Source organism: Rattus norvegicus, chromosome 13 (genome assembly GCF_021556685.1).
Source record: "Rattus norvegicus strain SHRSP/BbbUtx chromosome 13, alternate assembly SHRSP_T2T, whole genome shotgun sequence".
NCBI lineage: Eukaryota > Metazoa > Chordata > Mammalia > Rodentia > Muridae > Rattus > Rattus norvegicus.
The window spans coordinates 94,648,604-94,675,280 of NC_141546.1; the positions used below are offsets into that span (position 1 = coordinate 94,648,604).

At 48.0% G+C, this 26,677-nt stretch overlaps 1 protein-coding gene across 3 annotated transcripts in view; it reads left to right on the top strand.

The window, feature by feature from the left end:
- Window positions 1-14,340: 14,340 nt before the first annotated feature.
- Window positions 14,341-26,677, top strand: part of Itpkb (inositol-trisphosphate 3-kinase B) — a 95,050-nt gene continuing 82,713 nt past the window's right edge. For 2 of the 3 annotated variants that reach the window (XR_015635356.1, XR_015635357.1), the window contains exons 1-2: window positions 14,396-14,635; window positions 15,972-18,066. Coding sequence is in view for 1 of the 3 variants with exons in the window: in NM_019312.2 (NP_062185.2) it covers window positions 16,171-18,066 (1,896 nt within the window). In the remaining 2 variants the exon portion in view is untranslated. Of the gene's footprint in view, window positions 14,636-15,971; window positions 18,067-26,677 lie in introns of all 3 variants that reach the window. The other variant, NM_019312.2, reaches the window with a different exon arrangement.

Here is a 26,677-nt window from a genome sequence, read left to right on the forward strand (position 1 = left end):
TTTGTCTGTGGGAATGAGAGGCGTTGGGGGGTGTCTTATTTTATAATTTATTTTGGTTTTGTGCTTGCAGAAGATTTCTTTCTCATACTACAGTTTATTTACAATTCTGTTTGTATTCATTTAAGTAACCTTATGATAAAAACGGGTTTGTTAACACTAGGGTGCCCTTGAGAATACTTTTCCTTTAAAGGTGGGATAAGGAGTTGGCGAACCTTGTGTTCTAGTTATGAAACCACTCGGAGGTTCGGAATTAAATCTCAGAGAAGTGGAAAAGGCTTTGCTACTTTAAAATACAAATTATACAGCAGCCACGTCGTGGCTGACAGGATCTGAAACCTGGGATACCCAACTACTCAGGCCAAGATCAAGGGCATTGGTCTCTTGTAACATTTTTAACTTACCTTGAGAGTAATTCAGCCACAGTAGGAACTTAATTCCTTGCATGAATGAACAGATAAGAGGATGGGTGAATGGTTATGTGGACAAATAGGAGGGTGGTGTTTAAATGGGTAGGTGTTGGGTAGGTGGACAGATAGGAGGTTGGTGTGTAGATGGGTGGGTGGGTGTTGGGTAGATGGACAGATAGGAGGGTAGGTAGGTGAATGAGTGGGTAGTGGGATCATTTGGGTACTGTTAGCATCTGTTCATTGAATTATAGCATTCTGCTGACATTTTTATCCCTGTTAGAGGAATTTGGCCCTGTATATATGAAAGAGGGCACTCCTTTTTTAAACAAAAGAATCAAACTTCTCTTTGCTAGCAATGAAGGATTCACAGTGCACAGACATTTATGGCTCAATGGCTTCAGCAATCATCTCTTCCAATGTCCTTTTATGGTGAGGGTTCAGATGATTATTTAATGATTATTCCATTTTTAAGAACAGGCCGAACTTCATTTCACTTCTCACTTATTAATTTATTTATGTATATATGTTTTGCTGTGCTGAGGGCAGAACCCACATCCTCGGGCGCTCTAGGCAAACTCTTTGCTTGCCCCTGGCATGCACCCTGGGGCCTGTAAATCACCATAGTCTACCTTATTTAACCTTCCCATCCTGCAGTCTCATGGTCTATAAAATGGCGATGAAAATATTGTCTAATTCTTGGATTAACATTATAATGAAATGCTCAATACATGTCCAGGATATAGAGTGTTGAGAATAGCATCTGGCACTTTCTACACATTTAAATAACTAACCTTGAGATTATTACTACTTAATGGCAAAGACTTGGGATTAAGAATTGAGTTGCAAATCAAATCCTTAAGAATGGACAATACCAACCAACCAGAGCTCCCAGGGACTAAGTTACCATCTAAAGAGTACACATGGACAGACCCATGGCTCCCGCTGCATATGCAGTAGAGGATGGCCTTGTTGGGCACCAAAGGGAGGAGAAGCCCTTGGTCCTGCCACAGCTAGACTCCCTGCCCCTCCCAGTGTAGGGAATGTCAGAGCGGGAAGGCAGGAGGGAGTGGGTGGATGGGTGGGGGAGCACCTCATAGAAGAAGGGGGAGGTGAAATGGAATAGGGAGGTTATGGACGGGAAACCGGGAAAGGGGATAACATTTGAAATGTAAATAAAAAATATTCAATTAAAAAATACTGGAATTATTTATTTTTTTTCTTATCTTGGCTTTAGTATGGAGTGTTAGTTTAAATAGCACTCTGCTTGGTAGCTCTCTTTTCCTTACTCTCTCACCTCTTCCCTTCTTGCTGAGACAAGGTCTCCTGTAGCCCAGGATGTCCTTGAGTTTGCAATGCAGCCAAGGCTGGTCTTTACCTTCCTGCCTCTCCCCCTTAGTGAGAACCATGGCTTTCTGATTTTTGTCTAAACGAGGGCTCTGCCCTGGTCTCTTCTGTACATCCACAGGATGGGGCCACGCAGTGGGGTCTCTGGAGAAATGGTGGCCCAGCCTTCCTCCCCTCTTACCACCTGTCATGCCTCGAGTGGTCCACTCATGGTCTGCTGCTTACAGGGCTGCTTCCTGTGGAAGAGATGTTTATTTCTGACATCGGCATGTAGGCATTCAGACAGCCTCCAGATGGGTTTCCATTCTCCACATGATGTGGGCTGGTTGTCATGTCACCCTGGGGTGAGAGGGTTTGGATGGGAAGCTTCAAGCAGAGTCTCTGGCCCCAGGGCTGCTGGAGGGAGTGCTGTTCTGAAGCTGCATCTCAGGATGCTTTCCCTGGGGCCCTGTAATAGCTGACGAGGCTGGTCTCTGAACCAGGTGAGGAAGAACAGGAGCGTCAGGCTCCATCTTCTGAGTTCTTCCAGGAGCATGAGGCCTTTCAGCAGGGTGAAGACCATCCTGGGAGAAGCTCCTCCCCGGCCCCTCCTCCCTGCCCTTCTCCTACCTGTTTTAGCTTACCACACCCTAGTGCACAAAACAGACACAGTTAAGGTTCATTTATTTTGCCCTTTTTGTCCATTTTGAGACAGGTCTGATACTACAAACTAGACTTCTGCTCACAGTCCTGCATCCTCCCCCCAAGTTCTGGGGGGCGGGGTGTCTAGGCCTGTACCATTAAGCCAGGCGCAAAATAGATACCTTAAACGACAACCCAAGATCTTCTCTTCTGCTGGGGGGCCTGGAGATCATGATAAAGGGAGATTTGCGTAGGTAATAAGTAAAGCAACTAATCTCAGCACGAGAAAGGCAAAGGCAGATGGATTTCTGTGAGTTCTGGGCCAGTCAGGGGTACATAGTGAGTGAGATCCTGTGGAAGGAGGAGAAGCAGAAAGAGGGGAGAAGAGGAGGAGGAGGAGGAGGAAGAGAAAGAGGAGGGAGAGGAAGAAGAGGAAGAAGAGGAGGAGAAAATCTATATAGAGGGCAGAACCAGTTGACTTTGGTTGAGGTGTTTACCATAGCAACAAAAGCAACCTAGAACACATAACTACCAATAAACTTCCCCACAGGTCCAAGAATGTCACTCTATGCTTTCTACCCACGTTCTGAGCCCCTCTCATCCTGTACTCCAGCCTCACCCAAGTCCCTGCCTCTCTGTGTAAATAGCCTTGCACACAATGTGCCCTTGCTATCGGACTTCTTCTCTCACCTGCCAAATTCTTTTCATCTTTTAAGGCCCAGGAGAACCCTGGCCTGATGTGCCCACACTGGCGACTCCCTGGTACTTAGCTCTGAGATCATGCACCAGGCTAAATGGCAATCCCTTTTAAGCTCAGCTCCCTTCTGAGTGCGTGAGTTCTCTGAAGATGAATGCCACCCCTTTTCATTGCCTTTTCTTTTCTTTTCTTTCCTTTTTTCTTCTGCCTGGAAAACTCAGGAATGGTCTGATGGATAAGTGAGCAGTATTGATAACGCCCAGAGTTAAAAACAAGATGCTCATAAACTGGGCATAGGCTGTGTTGGTGGAAGTGGCTACGAGCACCTGAAGCATTGCCCGAGAACAGTTTGCAAGCAATAGAGATATAATCTCTGCTTTCACCTCACTGTGAGGGGAAGGAGAAATGGAGGCAGAAGGAACTTCCTCTTCCTGCCAGGGGTAGCTTCTGTATTGTGTTAGAATGTTGCAAGGTGACATATTTCAAACCTCTGTCCTTAAAGACTTGGGGTGGAAACAACCTTCCTTTCCCATTCCAAAAAACCTCAAAGGACCTGGACAGGCAGCATCCACCCCTAACCCCAACACTTGGGAGGTAGAAGCAGGAGACTGGGGAGTTGAAGATTCTCTGCCACCCTGGACTACATGAAAGCCCGCCTCCAGAAACAAAAAGAACCAACCCCAGAAATGATAGGTCCTGCTTTCCTTTCCTCTTCCTGGACTTCCTGCTGAAGCCCCTTCCAAAACCAGGCCTGCCGTATCAAAACCCCGAGGGAAATGCTCCACAGAAACTTCATGGGTACCACACATTTATTTTTGTCCTCCAGGGTCCCCAGATGTCACACAAGTACAGCTATGCAGAGAAGGGTGCTAAGTCTGCACCTCACACCACCATCATTTAAGATTTCTGTCAATGACAGGGTGTCTTAGTCAGGGGAACTATTGCTGTGATGAAACACCATTAAGGAAAGGGGTTCTTTGGCTTACACTTCCACAGCATTGGTCATCACTGAAGGAAGGCAGGACAGGAACTCAAATAGGGCAGGAACCTGGAGGCAGGAGTGGGTGCAGAGGTCATGGAGGAGTACTGCTCACTGGCTTGCTTCTCATGGCTTGCTCCTGTTGCCCTGGCTGGACAACCAGACCCGGAGACTCACCTGTTGCTGCCTTGCCAGTGCTGGGATTACAAATGAAAACCATGGTTTCTGCTTTTTGTTTTTTATTTTTATTTTTTTAACATGAGTTCTGGGGATCAAATGCACACCCCCAAATGCCTGTGAAGTGAGCACTTAATGAACTGAGCTATCTGCCTAGGCCTAAAGTGTTGGGAGTAGTTTTTGTTACACCTTGTTAAGCTCCAGGTGGACCTTGCTACCAATCCCGCCCAGGTTCCCTCAGATCTGCAGATCAGACACGCATATTAACTTAATTTTCAACCTGCCTTATGGCTCAATTGCTGGGCATGTCTAATCTCAGCTCAGCACCCTAAACCTGCCCTCAACTTTAGATGTGTTCCTAATCTCCTGGATGTGGCTACTCCACAGATCTCATACACCTGGTCACCTTTTCCTCCTCCAAAGCAAGGCCCAAATCCAAATCCTCCTCTCTCTCCTGAATCTGCTGACTTGCCTGAGGGAACCCAGAAGTCCCATCTATCCTGCCCAGCTCATTGGCTATTAGCATCTTTATTGATGGATCAAGAACCAACTGGAGAACAGGACCTTAGCATCAGCGGCACACCCTACACTAAAGTGTAGTCCTGATGGCATCTTTCAGCAGGGGTATTTGAATGTGTAAATTCACACTGAGATCTACAAAGTGGGGCTTCAGTTGTTTCCGTCCATCTCTTCTAGTCCAGCTGTTTCCAGACAGGGAAGAGGTGATAATGTTTATTATCCTTCCCTCAAAGAATGGTTGCCCCAGGTTTTGGATCTCTGTGCTTGACTTGGAACAAATCAACCCACCTATGTGATCTGGTGCTCAGATGTTTGAGAAAGTCAGTGGGAAATGAGATAACTGTATCAATATCCGCACATGGAAATGGAGGATTCCTATAATTACCTTGGGTTTCACTGCACAGATATTTCCAGTAACCTTGAGCTTCTCTTTCTGGCACCACAGATCCCCCTTGAGGATCTGTGGTGGTTTGTATATGCTTGGCCTAGGGAGTGGCACCATTAGGAGGTGTAGCTCTGTTGGAGTAGGTGTGTCTTGGTGGGCGTGGGCTTTAAGACCCTCATCCTAGCTTCCTGGAAGCCAGTACTCTGCTAGCGGACTTCAGATGAAGATGTAGAACTCTCAGCTCCTCCTGCACCATGCCTGCCTGGATGTTGCCATGCTCCTGCCTTGATGATAATGGACTGAATCTCTGAACCTGTAAGCCTTGGTCATGGTGTCTGTTCACAGCATTAAAACCCTAACTAAGACAGGGTCCCTTCTAGGTGATTATACCTGGTGTCAAGTCCACAGTCAAAATAACCATCACACTTGGTTACTAGCTGGCTGTTACTTGGACACAGTGGAACCTTTAGGAGGAGGGGCCTAGTCGGAAGTTGGTAGGACCCTACTTCCTTAATCCTTTGCTCCCTGACTACCCTGGATGAACAATGTCACGATGAACTGCACCATGTCAGGTTCAGAGCCACAGGACCAAGAGACCATGGACAGAAACTCCGAACCATAACAAACCACTGTTTTTATAAGTTGACTAATTTAGGTATTTAGTCACAATGAAGGAAAGCTGACTAATATAACCCTAAAATACCCACCGAAAGAGGAGCTCCTAGGAAACCCATTAGTAGGAAGGGCAGACATTGGCCCTTCGGTGAGTACTTAAGTGCCTTCTCTACCCTAGGTATTGCAGATGCATATGACACTAGGTATCAACATGGAGGAGACAAAGAGAGGTGCAGAATGCCAGGGAGTGCATGTAATAAATGTTGAGTACACGGATGAATAAAGAATGAACTATTATGCTGTAGGGTGTGCTCAGAAAGGCTTCGCACTAGGAATGGGGGCAGGGCAGGGGAAGTGAATTCTCTCTTCCTCATAGCAACCTGGAAGCATAAGGTTTGCTGTTCTCTCTCTCTCTCTCTCTCTCTCTCTCTCTCTCTCTCTCTCTCTCTCTCCTCTCCTCTCCTCTCCTCTCCTCTCCTCTCCTCTCCTCTCTCTCATACTCTGTCACCTGTCACAGTGGCAAAGGGCAGCATGTCTATGTGTGCATGAGCATGTGTTTAAATGAATGTTTTTCTGTTAGTGCATGTGTGCGTGTGTGTGTGTGTGTGTGTGTGTGTGTGTGTGTGTGTGTGTGTGTGTTTGTGTGCTCTCATGAGGCCAAAGTGGACCCTTGGGTTGGGTGGAACAGAGCTGTTTACAGCCAGCACCCAAGGATAGACACAGGACTATGTGAGGTCTCACAGGTCCAGTATCTGGGATGCTACCAGCTCATGGGAGTGACTTTCTTTCTCTTGCCATGGTTTAAACCAGGCAGTTTCTTTCCACTCAGCACATTGGTTCCACATTCTCCTGTCTCTCCATATAGCCTTTGTTCATTCTTGGCCTCTCCCCTAGAGCTCTTACTCGGGATCCATGGGCCTCAAGTGTTCCTCACTGGGTCTCTATGGCAAGGATTCTGAGGTTCCATTAGAAAAACCCAGCTGTACTTGTGTTTTCGTGCCGGGGTCCCAGCCAGTCTGGGGATGGCAACTTTGTTCACCATGGTCTAGTCAACCATGGGCAGAATGGTGCAGTAGTACGGGCATCTCCAGGCAGGGAACCTGGCCCACATGTTCTCTTGGCAGAGCTTGTAGGTTGCCTACTGGCATCTCTGCTGTAGTTATGTGTGTATAACTGTCCAGGGATTGCTATATTTTGGAGTCCCAGACGTGAGAACAGAGAGCAATGCTAGACAGGCTCACAGTTCATCTCCTTCAACCAATACTGTCCATCTGGAGGTAAAACGGTTCCAGCCTAAGAATAGGAGTCCTCGAGAGCCTAAGAAACTCATTCTAGAAGCAGCCTCCCACCGGGTGCTTGCTGTGCACGAGACAGGCTTTATACTAGCATTAACTCTCAGATCTTTTTTTTTTTAGAACTTGGGGCTAGAAGGTTGAAGGTCCTACTCTTCAAGGAAGCGTAATGTTTGGAGTGTTTAACACACACTGTTTCATAGCTCCTCATGAGAATGCTCGGAAGCAGGATTATAACACGATTTAGGTCTGCCATTTGGACAGACCTAAAGCTGACTTCTGGTTTCTTGCCAGGGATACACAAGCTAGACCAGCAAGAAGCGCCTGTGGTAGCCTCTGTGGAAGCTCTGCCCACTTCTACCTGCTCAGCACTGGCTGAAAAGTGGGCCTGGTATGTTCTGGATGTGCTTGTGCCCCCATTAGACCGGAGGGCAGAGACTGTATTCTCTGTACTGACCCAGGTTCCGACACACGGTTCGCACTCAACAGTGGCCCCACCCAAACAAATGCTTTCTTGCCGTCATCCCCAGATCAAGGGGGAAAGTGAACCAAATAAGAATCCTGGGGACAGGACTGAGAGAAAGGACAAAGCAAAACTGCTCTGCTGCTTCTGGCCCAGGCCTGGGAGTTCCTGGGGTAATCTCCCTTAGGGACAAAACTTGGCCTCAGTCATGGCTTGGGCCCATGAGGTTTCAGAAAGCAAGGGTTGTGGAGCAGGGGAAAGGCAGATGAGACCTTTGCCCTGGCTGTGCCGTGGTGGTGAAACATTCTTCCTGCTCTCTGCCGCTGGCGAGCCAGCTCCTTCCCCGGTGTGCTGGTTCCTTGGTTGTTCTGCATAGCCGCTGATGGCCCGATTAGGTTTTGTTTCTCAATTTAACAAGCATGTATAGACCTATTCAGTGTGGAGCAAAAGTCTAAGTGTGGAGAGGTAATTAAACTAGGGTCCTAGCCTTGGAAAAGCCCTGGTAGAGGACAAAGATAGGGATCTCAACGGTGTCACAAGTAACAGACTTGCGTTTGAAGTGAAATACTGACATGGTGTTAGCCCACGAAAAAACAGTGAAAATATCAATAAATGACGTAATATTCACGATGGCTAATCTCGGTTGTCAACTTGGCACACTGAGAAGGAAAAATAACTTTCCTCTATCAGATTGGCCTGTGGGCATGTATGGGAGGTATTTTCTTGATTGCTAATGGAGGTAGGAGGGCCCAGCCCACTGTGGGCGGTACCACCCTAGACAGGTGGGTGTTAAAAAAAAAAAAAATTCTGTTTTCCCTTCCTAGCCCAAGCTTCTGGAATGATGACTCTGAGACTAATTATTCATAATGCTGAGGCCGCAAGCTTTGGCTCATCCCCCAACCAGCTCATAACGTATTTAACCCATTCTGTGTCTTCTATGTAGTTAGCGACCTCTTCTCGGTATCTTCATTCCAGACTGAGTTCAGCTACCTGAGTGGTTGTCTCTTTCCTAGACCTTCCGGGTGATCCTCCTCTACTCTAACCTGAATTCATCTCCTTGCTGGCTAGTTACTTCTCCTTCAGTCCCGGCCTCTTCTGCCGCGGCATTCTCCTCCTCGCCTGATTTCTTCCGGCCAGCTTAGATATTTAAAGCTTTCTGAATTCTGCGATGGCCAAGAGTCCTCTCTTCTCCCCCAAGAGCAGTGGCCAAGCGGCATCACCCAGCACATACCCATTCACTGCCATCTAGATAGTACATTTTTTCTCAATTCAAATAAAGCTGCTATGCATATTTTTGCATATGTATTTGGTTTTTTTTAATCTATCTATTTTTTATTTTTTACCAGTCCTGGAGAGTGAGCCCAGAGCCTTTCGCCTGCCAAGCAAGTCCTCCTGCACTGACTCGCATTCCCCAGACCCTTTTCTTGTTTTCAGTAACTCTTAGAAGTTATTGTTCTTTTATGTGCATGTTCTTTCTTTCTTTTGTTTATGACAGTGACTTGACATATAGCCCGGGCCGGACTTGAACTTGAGATCCTTCAGCCTCTGCCTTCTGCTAGCCGAGACTATAACTATGTACCACATGCCCACTTCTGTGTGTTTTCAGCGGCAAAGTGCTTGCCGCTCAAGCACACAGCCTGGGTTCAGATCCCCGGCACTCGTGTACTGAGCCAGGAGTGCTGACTTGAACTTTTAATTCTAGTACTGGAGGCGGGGCGGGACATGGAAGGAGGTGAATCATGAAACTCACTGACCAACCAGTCTAGCCAAACCAGGGTCATGAGAGACCTTGTCTGAAAAAAATAAGGAAGAAAGAAAGATCTGTATTGACCCTTGACCTCCAAATGCACATGTGTACATCTATCCATCCATCCATAGGACATCTACATACCACACATAGGCACACACACACACACACACACACACACACACACACACACACACACACACCAGAGAGAGAGAGAGAGATTTGTTTACCCAAAATCTCAGAGATTTTTCTGCTTTTCGAGACAAGCTCTCAAGTATAAGAGGCTAGCCTTGAACTTGCTATGTAGTAGAATGTGAGCTTGAATCTCTGATCCTGCTACAGTGCAGTGCATTACAGCCACAAGCCACCATCCCTAGTTTATGTGACTCTAGAGTTCAAACCCAGTTTGTGCCTGCTAGACACTTCACCAGCTGAGCTAGCCTTCTACGTGCTCTCACGGAAGTTTCATGTTTTTATATTTAAAGATTTTTTTTCTACTTTATTATACATGTATGGGCGTTTTGCCTAAATGTGTGTGTATTCACACATGCACAGTGCCTGTGGAGGCCAGAGGGGTTTTGGATTCCGTGGAACTAGAGTCAAAGGTGGTTGTGAACCACCCTGTGGGTGCCGGTAGTCGAACCCAGATCCTCCGGAAGAGCAGCCAGTGCTCCTAACCGCTGAGCTACCGCTCCATCCCCGAGTTTTAAAGTAACTCTTGACAGCAGGTGATGTCAGTTTTTCTAGTTTCTTCTTTGTCAAAGCGGTCTGTCTCTTCTAAATTCTGGTGTTTCCCTGTGACGCTTATGAAACAAAGTAAAACAGAACAAACTACTGGGATACTGTGCTTACACTGTATCTGTTAGTAAATTTGAGATGAACTGACATCAGGGATATTGAGTTGGGCTGGGGAGATAGCTTAGCTAAATGCTGAGCACTGACTGCTCTTCCAAAGGTCCTGAGTTCAAATCCCAGCAACCTAGCAGTGGCTTGCAACAATTTGTAATGGGATCTGATGCCCCCTTCTGGTGTGTCTGAAGACAGCGATGGTGTATACACATACTTAAAATAAATAAATCTTTTAACAAAAAGAAGATTGAGTCCTCTAATCTATAGACATGTTCTCTCCAATTTTTCAGGTTTTATTTTTTTTCTCAGCACTGTTCTGCGTTTTTTCCCTCCAGATCATATACATGTTTCTTCGTGTTTTCCTCTATGTATTTGACAGTCTTCGCCATTATTACAAAGGTACTATTTAATATTTATTATGTATATGTCATACAGCTTTCTGCCTGCATGGACGCCTGCAGGCCAGAAGAGGGTACCAGACCTCATTACAGATGGTTGTGAGCCACCATGTGGTTGCTGGGAATTGAACTCAGGACCTCTGGAAGAGCAGTCAGTGCTCTTAAATCTCTGAGCCACCTCTCCGGCCCACACAAAGGTACTATTATTTTACATGTTTTAAAGGTCTGAGAGGCGTATGCAGCATCATTTATTGCTCTTATGTCTCTGAGCCTTCCCGCTGTGGCGTGATCACATGGTCAAGTCCTCATTTCAGTGCCTCAGAATGAGATTACAACAGAAAGGTGGATCTTTCAAACGGCAGTTAAGGTTAAAATGGGTGTGGTGGTTTGAATATGTTTGGCCTGGGCAGAGGCACTAATAGGTGTGGCCTTGTTGGAGTAGGTGTGTCACTGAGTGTGGGCTTTGAGACCCTCCTCCTAGCCACCTGGAAGATAAGTCTTCTCCTAGCAGCCTTCAGATGAAGATGTAGAACTCTCAGCTCCTCCTGCACCATGCCTGCCTGTACACTGCCATGCTCCCGCCTGATGATAATGGACTGAACCTCGGAACCTGTAAGCCAGCCCCAATTAAATGTTGTTCTTATAAGAGTTGCCTTGGCCATGGTGTCTGTCCACAGCAGTAAAACCTAACTAAGACACTAGGTATGGTGTGTTCTAATCCGTTAAGACGGGGATCCTTAGAAGAAGAGGAAGGCGTTGAATTGGCATGCACAGAGGAAGATCTTGTGAAGATTCAGGAAGGAGAAAGTCATCTGTAAGCCAGGCAGAGAGGCTTCACCTCTAAGCTAACCCTGCTGTTACCTTAATCTCACACTTCCGCCCTCAAGAACTATGAGAAAATAAATCTCTGTTGTTTCAACTAACCAGGCCCTGGCTCTTGCTTAGCAACAATAGAGATATACATTGTCTAAATTTACTTGTATTTCCGGTAGCTTTTTATAAATCCCACTGGATTTTTTTTTTCCTGCTGACATGCTTAGTGTATTTAAAGAAAAATTAGTTTTATTTCTTTCACCCTAAATGTCTTTTATTTCTTTTTCTGGTGTGACAACACTAACCAGGACATCAAGAGTGTCCAACTGGCTTTGCATTTGCAATGCGTTTGAAATGGGAGTGTTGGGATTATAGGCATGTGCTGCCTCATTCAGCTTTTCAAGTACAATATGGAGTACCACAAGAGTGGTAAACGGGCTGGAGAGATGGCCCAGTGGTTAAGAGCACTGACTGCTCTTCTTGAGGTCCCAAGTTCAATTCCCAGCCACCACATGGTGGCTCACAACCATCTGTAATGAGATCTGATGCCCTCTTCTGGTGTGTCTGAAGACAGCTACAGTGTATCTATATATTAATAAATAAATCTTTAAAAGACAAAAAAGAGGGGTTGGGGATTTAGCTCAGTGTAGGAGCGCTTGCAAGCGGAAGGCCCTGGGTTCGGTCCCCAGCTCCGAAAAAAAGAAAAAAGAAAAAAGAAAAAAGAAAAACCAAAAGATTGGTAAGCAGAGACACCTAACCTCCTTACTGTAGGGCACATCTGCCCAGTCCTTCATTGTTAAAGGATGTTAGCTAAAGATTTTACACCCTCGCTCTTTTTACATATTAATTTTATAGCATTGATCGGTAAAATCCCATCCCAAAAACAAGCAAATGGGGGTCCCAGAAAAGTTAGGGAGTAACTAGTTATGAAGAACCAGAGTAGGGGTTGGGGATTTAGCTCAGTGGTAGAGCGCTTGCCTAGCAAGCTCAAGGCCCTGGGTTTGGTCCCCAGCTCCGGGAAAAAAAAAAAACAAACCAAACAATGCCTACCTGACCGTGCTGTTATAAGGTTGACAATATGCAGTCTCTCTCTCTCTCTCTCTCTCTCTCTCTCTCTCTCTCTCTCTCTCTCTCCCTCTCTCTCTCTCTCTCTCTCTCTCTCTCTCCCTCTCCCTCTCTCTCTCTCTCTCTCTCTCTCTCTCTCTCTCTCTCTCTCTCTCTCTCTCTCTCTCCCTCTGTGGTAGGACCTAAAGCCTACCGGGCTGACTTCTGCTTTGGGGACCTTTTCCCAGCAAACCCTCTCAGTGTCAGGGCTGGGATTATCATCTAGTCTCCCTTGCATCCAAGCCAGGAGTCCCATCTACACCTTCTACCTGACAGCTGCTGGTTGGTCAAGAATTACTCGGAGGCTAAGGGCACTTTCCAGAAGCCTTCATTTCCTCAGCTAGGGGAGGCCGATTGAATCACCTATGAGAGATGAATTCAAACAGGAATGGCTTCTCAGGGGCTGGCAAGGTAGAGTTCTGGGTTCTGGGTGTGCTTTGCTGTGCTCTTCAGTTGCTTCTACTGAGGCATTGGTCACCGCCCTTGGCATCATCTCCTAGGGCAAGCACATCTCAGATTAGACTTTGGAGTCTTCTGGGTTGGATAACTTCTCTTCTTGCCACTAGGGACCAAAGGAGAGAATCTAGATAGAGGTAGCTTCTTTGTCTCAGGATTACACTAGAACAAACACCTGGTATCTTTCTGAAGCCCCATCAAGGGTGAGAGGGAAGTCAGGTTCAAGCCTTTCAGGGCATGTTTTAAAAACAAAACAAAACAAAAAACAAAAACAAAAAACAAAAACAAAAACAGAAAGGACTTGTCTGATTCCAGGAATTCTTGGCTGGAAGAGCTCTAGGTTTCAGATTTGCTTGAGTCTTTTCCTGACCAAGCAGCAGGTTTCTTTACTCACTTCAACGGTATTGTTACATAAACAAGTAAGCCTTCTGCTTGCTACAGGCTGAATTTTGGCTAATCAGGATATATGGGCGGATTCGAGCTTTGGATTCTTAAATCTCCTAAGCCTCACAGCTGTGTTTCCCTGTTTCCACTAAACGCTAGAGTTTAAGATTTAGGGAATTATGCAAAACACAGTTGCAGTGCCGGATGAAGCTTGAGTGTGTATGTTTGGGGGCAGGAAGTGTTCCCCGCCCTCTGGTGTTGCCTGGTTCCCCCCCACACACACCCCCGTTTATTTGAGGGTGGAGTAGAACGCTTGAAAATGCAGGAGAGTAAATTCACAGGAGACAGAGCAAGTGGTTTAAGACATCGATTGGGCCTCAGCCCCAAGACTATGCTTTTTCTTAAAATAACTTTGAGAATCGAGTGCAAAAATATTCGAACGGCACAGTTTCTGTGTGCATTTATAAATAAATTCTTAACGCGAAGCTCCTCCACACGTCTAGCAGTCACTCCACACACCCCTCAGCAGCTCACAGCTCAACCAGTCTTCCAAAATTCTACCCCGATGCATTAAAATCTGCAACTGTGCAAGGAAATGCCCTGCAGGATATGCAATATACTTTGTAAACGTTGCCTATTGTAGTGTACAAGTACACACGCTGTTTATGCGGAATATCACCCCTCTCTTTCAATGCTAAAAAAACCCCTTACTAGCAGCTTTGTTTAGCACAAATACTCAAAACTTTATTAAAAAACACTTTTCAAAAGTAGCTTCATAAAACTAGACACCAGCAAACCTTGGTCAAAGGGGTGGAAAATAAATCGTATATCTTTAACCCGCAGAAGTTAAAGCCTCTCTCTCTCTCTCTCTCTTTTTTTTTTTTGTTAGCTAACAATGGAAACTTTTTTTTTAAGTGTTTCCCTCCCTCAGTTTGCCAAGCAATAGAAAAAAAAAAAAAAAAAAAAAAAAGAAGAAAAGAAAAACTTGTTCCGCTGAGTTCAACCCCAGACAGGCTCACAACTTCCTTCCTGCTTTCCTCCCCCGAGCCCCCGCCTTTCTGCCTCCTCCCTCAACCCCCAACTTTTTTTTTTTTAAATCTTACATTGAACAAACACTGAAGTAGCCGGGAGCAGACGCTGACAGCAGTAGTGTCTCCAACCAAGCACGGAGCAGCGCACGACCTGGCGGTGTCCCCTACGGGATCGCCTAGTCCCTGCGCCGGTACATTCAGCCTCGTTGCACCCCACTATTTTCGTCTTCCAAAAGTTGTTGCGGAAACCCTTTGGGGGCTTTTTTTTTTAACTTTAAGCCACCTGGTCTGTACGAGCCCGGAGTCCCCGGGGCATGTCGCCTGCACAGGACCTGGGAGTCTGAGCAATTGCAGGTAAGCGTGGCGGCTCCTTCCTGGCCCTTGTCTCTGAACCCTCTTTCCGCCCCATCTGTGCTGGGGTTCCTCTGGGTGTTCCGGGGTCCGAGCACAGCACAGAGGGGAGGGCTAGAACGACTGAGAAGAGGGGCTGATTTGGGACGGTAGCGTGGGGTGGCCTTGGGGGAAGAGGGGAGATTCGACTTTCCCACCGTCTTCCGGGCCGCTGCGCCGCGCCACCTCCCCGGCGCGTTGCAGGCGTCAGGGGCTCGGCTTGCCGGGCGGCTCCGCTGGCGCCAGGCGAGGCTGCCTGGGATGCGCGAGGCCCTGCCCTCGGCGGGCCGCGCTGCTCCGGGGCTTAGCATGCCCGACTAGGGAGGGCTGCAGATTCTTAGGCCTGCACAATTAGAAGGCCTCCAGGCTGCAGCGGTGCAAGCAAGCTCAGAGTTCCTCCGAGGGGTGTGGGTCCCGGAGGCTTACAGAGGCACTCGGGTCCTTGCTAACAGGATGCGCGCAGGACTGAGTAGCTGTGGGCATGCACCCCCCCTCCCAAACACACACACACACACACACACACACACACACACACACACACACACACACACACACACACACTAGCTGCAGGGTGTGAGGGGACAGTAGGGGAGTCTCCAGGAATGATTCCGGTGCTGGATACTGCAGAGTTTGGTCCCTGGCGCGCACGCGTGCCCACATTCACAAAACACACTTGTTTGGAGGCAGACAGACATCAAGGCTAGCACTGAAAAGTGCCTGGGCTGCCCCCACTCCCAACCCCCCGCGCTCTCCCAGGCCTTTCAAAGGCTGAGAGACACAGCAGGGTCAGAAAGAAAACGGCGGGCACACAAGCGTCCTTCCAGGTCTCAGCCCCAGCAGCGGTTTGGGGAAGGCAGGTCCGGGTCAGGTTCCCTGTGACTTGGTCTCTGATGTCCTGAGAGGGTGGAGCAGGGCTGCCTGTCATCCTCGACAGCCGGTGTTTGCTCTGGCCAAGGGAACCTGGCCAGCCTTGCGGAGGGAACCAGCGAGTTGCACCTCCTCCCTCAGCCATCCGCGTGGCTACCGAGACTAATTTCAGAATTTGGGATTCTAAGAGTTCTTGGAGCGTATCACAAGCTGGGGGAGGTGGACCACGGCCGGAAAATACAAGCAGGGGCCATCCAGGCGGCCTGGCATGCTTCCTCACTGAGCATCACACCCCTGTAGGCTAGACATCCAGGGGCACCTCGTCCCCAGCAGATTGGGGTTCCGGGGCTCCCTCTGCTCTCTGCGGGTGGACTCTCGCCAGCCTCCCTTGATGCTTTCGGGAATTCTGACTTTTCTCCTTGTGTCTCCACAGCCGCGAAATCGTTTATGGAGCTTGGCGCGGGGGCCAAGCCTGAGATCTTGCCCCGTGCCCGCCGCCTAGGCCATGCTGCTCCATCGGCGCGCGGAGCTGCGGCCGCCGGGCCTCCAGGACTAAGCCGGGAGCCGCGGGAGGAGGAGGCGCCGGCGGTGGAGCGGGACCGAGAGCCGCGGCGGCGGGCGGACCCAGTACTATGGCTGTGTACTGCTATGCCCTCAATAGCCTGGTGATCATGAACAGCACCAACGAGCTGAAGAGTGGCAGCCCCCTGCCCAGCGGCAGCGAAACGCCTCAGCCCTCCGGGAGGGCCGCGCTGAGCCCCGGCAGCGTCTTCAGCCCTGGGAGAGGCGCCTCCTTTCTCTTCCCCCCAGCAGAGTCGCTGTCGCTGGAGGAGCCTGGGAGTGCTGGGGGTTGGCGCAGCGGCCGACGGAGGCTGAATAGTAGCAGCGGTAGCGGAGGTGGCAGCAGCAGCAGCAACAGCAGCAGCAGCAGTGGCGTGGGCAGTCCCAGTTGGGCTGGCCGCCTGCGAGGGGACGCGCAGCAGGTGGTGGCGACCCGCATCCTCTCCCCACCTGGGCCGGAGGAGGCCCAGAGGAAGCTGAGGATTCTGCAGCGCGAATTGCAAAATGTGCAGGTGAACCAGAAAGTGGGCATGTTCGAGGCGCAAATCCAGGCACAGACCTCTGCTATTCAAGCGCCCCGAAGCCCGCGTTTGGGTAGGGCTCGTTCGCCCTCCCCGTGTCCCTTCCGAAGCAGCAGCCAGCCTCCTGAAAGGGTCTTGGCTCCATGTTCCCCAAGTGAGGAACGGAGAACAAAGTCCTGGGGAGAACAATGTACAGAGACCCCAGATGCCAACTCCAGGAGGAGAAGCAGACTCAGCACACACCCCTCGAAGGACAAGGAGGGAGTGGCCCCTCTTTTAGGCCCAGCCAGCCCGACCAGGTTAGGGACTCAGAGTCCATCTACTTCAGTGAGAATGGAAAGAGGTTCCCCGGCCAGTCCCCGCTGTGGCTCACCCACACCCATGGAAATTGACAAGAGGACTGCTCCCTCACTGGAGCACTTTGGGACTAGCTTAACGTTGGCCACTAAAGTGGCAGCTTCGGCCGCATCCGCTGGACCACACCCTGGACATGATTCTGTTCTCATGGAGGCAGACTGTGAGCTAGGGGCCATGCGCCCCTGGGAGGCCCACCTGGAGAGACGGGGGCAGTTTCTGGGCAGGGAGACCGGCTCAGCCCCAGAGCCTATCCGGACCCACATTAGAGAACCCCCTGGAAGGGTGGAAAGAGTTCATTCTGTTGGTGGCCAGGGCTCCTGGACACCTGAAGTCATCAAAAGACCAGAAGAGGGAACTGTGGATGCCCAAAGCTCAGAGCTCTCAGAGAACCCGAGATGGTCTAGACTGCCTGGAGACCCGGGTTCCGTAGGGCCTGAGAAGGGAGGTAGTAGGATCCCAGGAATCCGAGGACCCCAGCAGACCCTGGACAGCATGAGAGAAGGGTCTTCAGCACTGGGCTTGCTTGGGGGCAGCCAGGCAGCACAGCCAGGGAGCATGGATGTGGAGACAGGCATTAGTTGTGGCAGAATGCTGGAACCCTTACCACCTGGGGAAGTAACAACAAATTTGAAAGAACCCCAGTGCCTCCCTGGGGACAGGATGGGGATGCAGCCTGAGAGTTCCATAGTTTGGCCCAGTGCTGTGGAGGAAGCTCCCCTGATCTGGACGTGTGACACAGGGATACAGTTAAAGGGGACTTGGAGAAGCCAAGATGGAGATGCTCATCCTAGCTGCCAAGAGAAGTCCCCAGACCAGAAGGACAAGGCCTGCAGCCCCAGCAACATCCCGGCCATCCCTGCAGTCATCATTACAGATATGGGTGCTCAGGAGGATGGAGGGTTAGAGGAGATCCAAGGAAGCCCTCGGGGTCCCCTGCCTCTGAGGAAGCTGTCGTCCTCCTCAGCCTCCTCCACTGGCTTCTCCTCTTCCTATGAGGACTCGGAGGAGGACATCTCCAGTGACCCTGAGCGCACTCTGGACCCCAACTCAGCCTTTTTGCATACCTTGGACCAGCAGAAGCCCAGAGTGGTGAGTGTTGCCAAGCGGTTTTTAGAATTCTTGCTTTCAGCAGACCTTGGATGCTTCATGTATTCCCCTGGTTTTCTTACTTCTTGCTGAGGGGTAAAGACCCTGAGCAAGACTCTGGTAAAGTCACAACTAATCTTTCTCTACAGGCGAGTTTGTTGTGGGCACAGTCTACCAAGCACTCTGTAGACGGGGCAGTGAGCTTGAGTTGTTCTTACTGTATATATCCTTAAAAACAGGAACGTAAGATTCATGCATGTCGACCATAATAAACCTTCCTAATTTCCAAAGATGGTGACCAGAGATACCCCATGTTGCCTTTGCTTGATGGAGTGAAACACTTAGTTTCATGGTTTATTCAGGCTGACAAGGATATCTATTGGCTTAACCCAGCCTCTACTTCTAGGCAGAAAAGTGAGCGATCCTGTTCTGTGACAGGCCCCTGACCTCTGAAGATGCGGTTGTGTGGTTGATCTATGGTTTGGGCAACTATTGAGCTTAACACGTAACTTAGGCAGAGTTGGCAGTATCAGTGTCAGTCAACGTAAGTAATATGCAGTATGACGTAAGAGATAAACGGAAAAGTATCTTTTGAGCCAAGTAGATACTTTCTTTTGTAGCAGAATGCTTTATTTCAGTTGAGTTGTCTGAGTTAGGCACACCGTGTCTCCTTAGGAGTATACGTTGGGTCCAGTCCATTTCTGATACATTTGACAAGTGTTCTTGAGTTCACTACACTAACTCTTGATCTGTTTGAGGCGGTGACAAATGTTCATTCCTACTTTGTGGTTAATCTCATTTTTGGGCTGAGATCCATTTCTTTTAGAAGGTAATTGTTGAAGCTAGCTCTTCTAAAAAGGGATGGCTTTTCTCTTGCCCCTCTATGGAGGATGGCGAATTTCCTTACCTGGCATGCAAGAGGTTGTAGGGCTTCCTTGTGGGGGAAGCTGCATGGTATTTTAGTGGGTAGCCTTCTGGTTTCATCTTGAATGGGGGATTCCACCCATTTGAACCCCAATAACTTTCTCCATTCTGACTGGGTGTGCTACAGTTCCCCTCAACACATTTTACTAAGAAATTTTGGACTCTGAAGCACGATCCTTTCCAGCTTCCACTTCAGAAACCACAGTCTAGTTCTGAAGGGTCAGCAAGTTCTTTCTCTAAAACTCTGTTTTCTACTGGTAATCTAGAGAGACAATTATGTCTGCAAACAGGAGTCCTAATCAGCCTGTCATGTGGGGGTCAGGACAGGGATCCAGGCATCTTGCACCTGCTGCCAGGCACCAGGACATCACCTTTAGAGAAAGGGCAGGCAATCAACCTGCCTGCAGGAGACGGTGGTCACAGGGCAGATGGGAAATGTGTCTCTTTGAAAGTGAGGCTTAATTTCTCTGCCCTCTGCTCAGCAGTTACTAGTAAGTAAGAAAGGGTCTTCTCCCCGTTTGTTTTAGAACCCCAAAGCAAGGTTGGCACACCCAAATAGCTCTGAGTTGTTATGCAGTCTCCTCTTGCCCTTTCTGTGGTGGCTGAGCAGTCCTCACCCACTGCTTGCCAAAACGGTCCATACGTGCATGTTTGAAAACAGAGTCTGTTTGGGAGTGAGTCAAAGGGAAGATAAAGAGTAACAGGTAACAGGTAAACTGTGTTTTCTTCGTTCATAGGATTAAAACCAGATAGGTAACAAGGAAGGGACTGGTAAGAGAGGCTCAGAGGTAAGACACTGTTCTACGCTACAACCCGCCTTTGAACAGGTTCTTTTAGACACCCACAAAGTGGAGTTAGGGAGAAAGACATCACCTGCCCGCTTTGCTCTCTGAAGCACGTGACGCAGAGGGGATGGGGGGGAGAAGGGGAGAGAGAGGGAAGGAGGGAGAATAATGTGTGTGCTCATGTGCGCATGCGCATTGGCGTCAGATAAATATGGGTAATCAACTGGAAATTATGGAATCCTAGGGACTTTTGTGCTTTGGTTGAGAGCGTGCACTATGAGCAGAGGTCTCTTCTTAGGCTAATTGTGATGATGGTGCTTATCTGGAATGACAAACCATCTGCTCATTGGCTCAAAAAATCACACGTCCCTTTGTCTGCAGAAGGCAGACATCTTGATGGGCCAGGGAGGCCTGTAGGCTGTCCTTTGGATGTTTGGTAGATGAAGTCTAAAGTGGCCCTGCCTGTGCTTCCTCTAGACCCTTCTGAGCTCTCCTTGGACACTCGCTTCTGCGTGTACGGCACTACTGCACTACGTCTGGGCCCGTTCACACTTGCCCTCGTTCCCTCGCACATGCTCACTTATGCTCGCCCTCACCTTCGCATTGCTCGCACACTAACACACGCGCCTACACATGCTCACGCTTACCCGCTGCCCCCAACTCACACCTATTCGCGCAAACATGTAGGCTGCAAGTGGCACATTCACAAAACCAACCCTGGCCCCCTGAGCCAAACTAGACCCGAAGGACTTTTACCGCTGCCCCGCCTTCTCACATGCCCTGTGCTGCACACTGCCTCATGCATGATTTGAGTGTACAGGCGGGGTGTGACAGCACATCTACGTCTTAAGGATCAGATACTTGGGATTTGCTTGGAAGGAACCATCATGCATCTGTCGGCAACAGCTTAAATTCTGGTCCATTCACACTTCCTGTTGCCTGAGCTCTGAACAGAACCAAACGGCACTGAGCAAAGATGAGGCCCCCCTTTCTTCTTCCCCATAGCAGAAAGCGTTTATTTCTTATCCTCTTACATCATTCTATTCAAGAGCCTGGGGCAGTGAGATTCCTGGTAAAGAGTATGACATTATAACGCAGAAGCCTTTGACCTTATAAATAGATTGGATTGATTTGTTCCAACGTTCTACTAGCAATACTGTGTGTGTACAAAAATGTACAAAAATGAAACAAGGTGCTAGGAAGATGGCTCAGCAGGTAAAGGTGCTTCTTACCAGGCTGATGATCTGAGTTTGATACTCAGAACCTATATGGCAGAAGGAGAGAATTGGTTCTAGCAAGTCGTCTGTGGCAGGCACACCTACCCTCCTACCTCTCATATATGTGTGTGTGTGTGTGTGTGTGTGTGTGTGTGTGTGTGTAGACAAGCACATGCATGCATGTATGCATGCAAAAATTCATAAATCATATGTATAAAAAGTATATTAAAAACCCAAAACAGTGGTCTAGTACCTGTAGACTACATAAGGAAGTAGACTACCAGAGAGCCTCTGTCTCCTGGTGTTTACTACTTTTTAGGGCCACTGTAATTTCATTTCTTTGGTCTTTATTGGTGGGGGTTGGTAGTTATTGAGCAGTTTTGCTTCTTTTTAGTGAAAAATGAATTTGTGAATATAGCAAAATTTAACCTGTTTGAAATGGTTAGGGGTGTGTGTGTGTGTGTGTGTGTGTGTGTGTGTGGCAATTTTATGTATGATTAGTAGTGAGCACTTTTAAGTGGAAACTTGAAAGGAAGGTAATTGTTTTACATGTGTATGTGTGTGTAAACACAAGTGTGTAGAAGTGTTTCTAGAGGTCAGGGCATGCGTGGGATCCTGGAACGGCTGTGAATTGCCTGATTTGGGTATTGAGAGAGGAACTCTGGGTCTGCAGGAACACCAAGTGCTCCTAGCTGCAGAGGCATCGGTCCAGCCTCTGGAAACTTTAGATCAGGGTGTTAAAGGCTCAGACTGTGGGGTTCAGATGGCACTTTCCGTTTACCAGAGATGGGAGGCCCAGCTGTCTCTCTCTTTTTTTTTTTCTTTTTTTCGGAGCTGGGGACCGAACCCAGGGCCTTGCGTTTGCTAGGCAAATGCTCTACCACTGAGCTAAATCCCCAACCCCCAGCTGTCTCTCTTAAACACAGGGGATTCTCCATCTAGAGGCCCTGGAGTCATTTATCGGAGATTCTGGGGATTAATCTGAGAGCAACAACAAAAACCCAAGATTCAAAAGCAACAGGACCTGAGGCACACACAGAAGGGCCCTGGCTCTTTGGCACCCATTTTCTCTTTCTCCGCTGTGCATAATTGGAGATGACTCAAGGGGGTCCATCTCACCCCAACTTTCTGCAAATACTTAAGTCTAGATACTCACAGCTCCATACTTGGTGGGTATGAAGTATGTGTCAGCATGTTTGATGGTGTGACAAGGATCCTTTGGCATGGACCTTGGCATGAAGGTCCAAACCAGGCACCTTTAAATGTGTGCCTTTATTGACGCCAGTTGACTGATGGTCCTGTCTCTCTTCCTCCCTTTACCAGAAGATTGGCTCTTTGTAACTTCACATTGCAAAGGAAAAAAACGAAACAAACAAATAAGCCAGTCGACGAACCAAACAGCCAAAAGCACCATGGGAACAAAGCATCAGCACCACAGCTGAGGTTTTCATTGGAGTCACTCCGATCTTAGGGACTGTGCTGATAGGCTGCCAGAACCTTAACCAGAAAGGGTGAGTTCCGGCAACAAAGAAAAAGAACCCAGCCCCCACCCCAGATGTGTAAGTTCGGAAACAGGCTTTGTGACACAGAGCCAAAAGTGTCCCTTCAAAGTCTTATTGGAGGTGAAAGTTTTCGTTCATTAAATGGATAAGGAGGAAGAAAGGCATCTCTACATCACTTATGGCGAGAACGTTTTACACTCTGCAAAAATGCATTTTGAGACATACCTTGCCTTTGGGTTCTAATAAGAAAATAGCAGGTCTTTCAGCTTTCGATGGCAGGGAAATGGATTTCAAGTATGGCATAACTCATCCTCAGAGCTCTGTCTGCAAGAGCTGAATTGCTACCAAGTCACCTTTGTGACTTTGCTGGTACATGCTTGCTGAATGTAGTTATAGATTAGATTCCTTTTATATGGTTTATTTAAATCCCCAGGGGGTATTGATAACATTGCTTAGACTTGTTTTATTTTGCCTGGTACCAACTTAGTCATCTAAAGGTAGATTTCTTTTCTTCATCTTCTTTTTTTTAAAAAAAAAATAATTTAATGGAGAGAATTTTATCTTGTGGAAAAACCTCTGTAGATTTTGGATAATCAACAGGTGATTCAGAATTAACTCAGGAATACTTTTAAATCACTTTGTGACACCAGGTGTAAGGGTGTGTGCCTGTAATGTCTGCCCACCTCCACCCAGCCTGACCCTAAAGGAGTTCCAGTGGGAAAGCCAGCCTGGACTGTATGGTTAGCTCCTATCTCAAAAATAAGCAAATAAATAAATCGCACTGTGGTCACATTATCAGTGTGGAGGAGTCTATGGGTTTGGTTATAGGAGCAGACAGCTTGGCATTGAAGGTACATTGTGCTCTAGGCTCCATGACAAACATGGGCGTTGTGATTGTATGTGTGAGTGTGTGTGTGTGTGTGTGTGAGTGTGTGTGAGTGCGTGTGTGTGAGTGCGTGTGAGTGTGTGTGTGTAGTATGTGTGTGAGTGTGTGTGAGTGTGTGTAGTATGTGTGTGAGTGTATGTATGTGTGAGCGTGTGTATGAGTGTGTGTAGTGTGTAGTATGTGTGTGTGAGTGTGTGTGTGAGTGTGTGTAGTGTGTGTGTAGTATGTGTGTGTGAGTGTAGTATGTGTGTGTGAGTGTGTGTGTAGTGTGTGTGTGTGTAGTATGTGTGAGTGTGAGTGTGTGTAGTATGTGTGTGTGTAGTGTGTGTAGTGTGTGTGTGAGTGTGTGTGTGTGTGTGTGTGTGTAGTATGACTCCTTTATTTTCTTATGAATCAGAGATCAGAGGGAGGCATTGCTCCCTACCAACTGTAAACTCTTTGGTTTAAAAGTTTGCTAGAGTGCCACCTGCCCCTTTAGGATTTTTGCAGGACCTTGAGAGTGCTGTATGGCCACATGCTCTTAAGTCTCTGCTGTCAGCCCTTACTGGTGTAGTTCTGTCTCAGGCCTCAAGCTGAGATCCTCTGATTGATCTTGTCATCTTCTCACAGAGCCTTCCCCCAATCCTGTGGCACAGTAGCTCTAACCCATTTTTCAGGCGAACTCTTAGTATAAAGACAGCTTAAGTCTCCTTTGCTGGAAGACAAGACACATAAGCATATGTGATCTCATTTTATATTTTTATATTGAAACTAGCAAAATGTCTTCCCCTGGTTCCATAGTAAACGTTGTCTACATACCCCGAAGAGTATATAGTCGGGGAATGTAGGATGATGTCATTATTTGGGTGAAGGCAGGTACAAGATAGAACGAGGCCTGTCATTGGACGAGAAGGAAGGATGGGTGGGAGAAAAGTTTTAGAGAGGAGGTGGAGACTGGAGAGAGAGGAGGCAGCAGCTTAGAGAACATGGAGGCAGATGTTAGATTCCTCTCTGCACATTTACAGGTTGTTATGAATATTCTTAAGGGATGGATGTGTACAGGGCTTTGTATGTCTAGGTGGGCAATTGTATATTATCAATTGTATCAGAGGTTATTATGTTGTGTGTTCTTTCATGTGGCGATTTAATTGAATTCAAGAGAGTGTTGGTGGTTGGAGACACTGGGCTGCCGTGGAATTGGGATGTGTATGTCTGGCATGGTGGCAACCTGCCTTAGGAACTGGATGGATAGAGAGATTGTTGCCAGGCTCAGAGAGTAGCCATCGGCAGCAACTCTGAAGATATGGGATGGAGCAAAGTGGGTGAGAGGCTTTGCTGACTGAGATGAAAATATCAAGTAGATGCCTTGGGGCACTACGGTGCCAGATCTAGTGCAGGGTAAAAGACAGCATTATTTTAATTTTACTGCAACAAGGGAAGCTATAGAGTTCTTTTGCTTCATGGCCACATCTTATAGAAGAAGAACCGTGGCCTAGTTCATGTTCAATGTTGTCACAGGACCCATGTTCACATCCACAAACGAGCTTCTTTTTAAAATGTTTTTTAAATTAATTTTATCTTTTTACTTATTCACTTTACATCCCATTCACTCACTGCCCTCCTCCTGGTCAACCCCTCCCACAACCCTTTCCCCCATCTCCCCCTCCCCTTCTCCTCTGAGCAGATGAGGCCTCCCCTCAGTATTCCCCCGCCCCGAACCCTGGCAATTCAAGTCTCTACGAGGCTCGGTACATATCCCACGTATGGGCAACAACTTCTGGGATAGCGCCCTCTCCAGTTGTTCAGGACCCACATGAAGACTGAACTGTGCATCTGCTACATATGTGCAAGGAGGCCCGTGTATGTACTTTGGTTGGTAGTTTAGACTCTGAGAGCCCCAAGGTTAGCCGATGCTGCTGGTCTTCCTGTGGAGTCCTGTCACCTTTGGAGACCATAATCCTTCCTCCTGTTCTTCCATAAGAGGCCCCAAGCTCCATCCACTGTTTGGCTGTGGGTACCTGTATCTCTCTAAGTCAGCTGCTGGTGGCCTCTCAGAGGACAACATGCTCCTGTCTGCAAGTACAACAGAGTATACTTAATAGTGTCAGGGATTGGTGCTTGCCCCTGGGATGGGTCTTGAGTGGAGCCGGTTTCATGTAGCTTCTTAAGTAGGTAGGTTCCTTACTCACTTTTAAAGATTTAACTGTGCTTCAGAAAGCTGGCTTAGTGGGTCAGGCACTTGCTTTGCAAACTTGATGACCTGAGTTCAACCACTGGAACCTTCCTAAAGGCAGAAGGAGAACCATACACAGTTGTCATCTGGCTTCCACATACATGTTGTGTCACACATGCGCATTTGTATACATCATGCATGCAGGCATAACAACAATAATAAAACAACATGAAAAATGAGCTGTTGGTTAAATGAGGGAGGGAGGGAGGAAAAGGGAACCTAATATCTATCCATAGGAGAAGTGTTGACCTGTCTTGAAAATGCAGGAAGGGAAAAATCTCACAATGAAAGCAAGTTCATCGCCGATCTCCTGAATCCTGGTGCTTCAGAGATAAGCAAGCTAGACTTGAGTTTAGGATGCCTGGTCCACACATGGTCTGTAAACCCCTGGACAGCTCGTGAGAATCAGGTTGGCCTTATGGAGTGGCGAGAGTTCCATCCCACAGTGTTGATAGTGTGCCCAGGAAAAAAAGAGACAGCATTATTGGAAGATCGTGAGTGCTGTGGATGCAGGGGAGAACTGGGTTCTCTGGAAGAAAATCTCCTTAGCATCTCCAAGACCTCCGCGTCCACTTTCAGCCCGACACAGACCTACAGAACGATTTGCCTCCAGCTGAAAGGCTAGAATCAAATGTTTTCTCCAAACGCCGAATTCCCCAGCGGCTGTGTACTTGGTGGCCCTCAGTGTGGTCTCATGGCTACTTAGAATAAGGCTGGTTTTAGCTTCCACCTCAGTCCTGATATCCACATGCAGGGTTGAGAATTTCTTTGAGGGTTTGGGTTTAAAAGAGAAGGGCTGTAGACCTTGGTCCACAGAAGAGCCTGCTCTATGGGGTTGTCGGGGAACAAAGTCAGCTCCACACATCTGTGGATGCTTCAGGGGAGTCCTCTGATAGCTTCTCCGTAAAGGCAGGAACTCCAGGGTTTGTGCAACAAGGTCTGGCTCAGGATACTCATTTCCTTAGTCAGCAGCCCTCGGACATGTTTCTCAATAATTCTAAGCATTCGTGGTTAGAAATCATAGCTATATTAATTTAATATCATGTGACAGAAGCCCACTTAACAAAAGGTTCAAGACACTAGCCAGC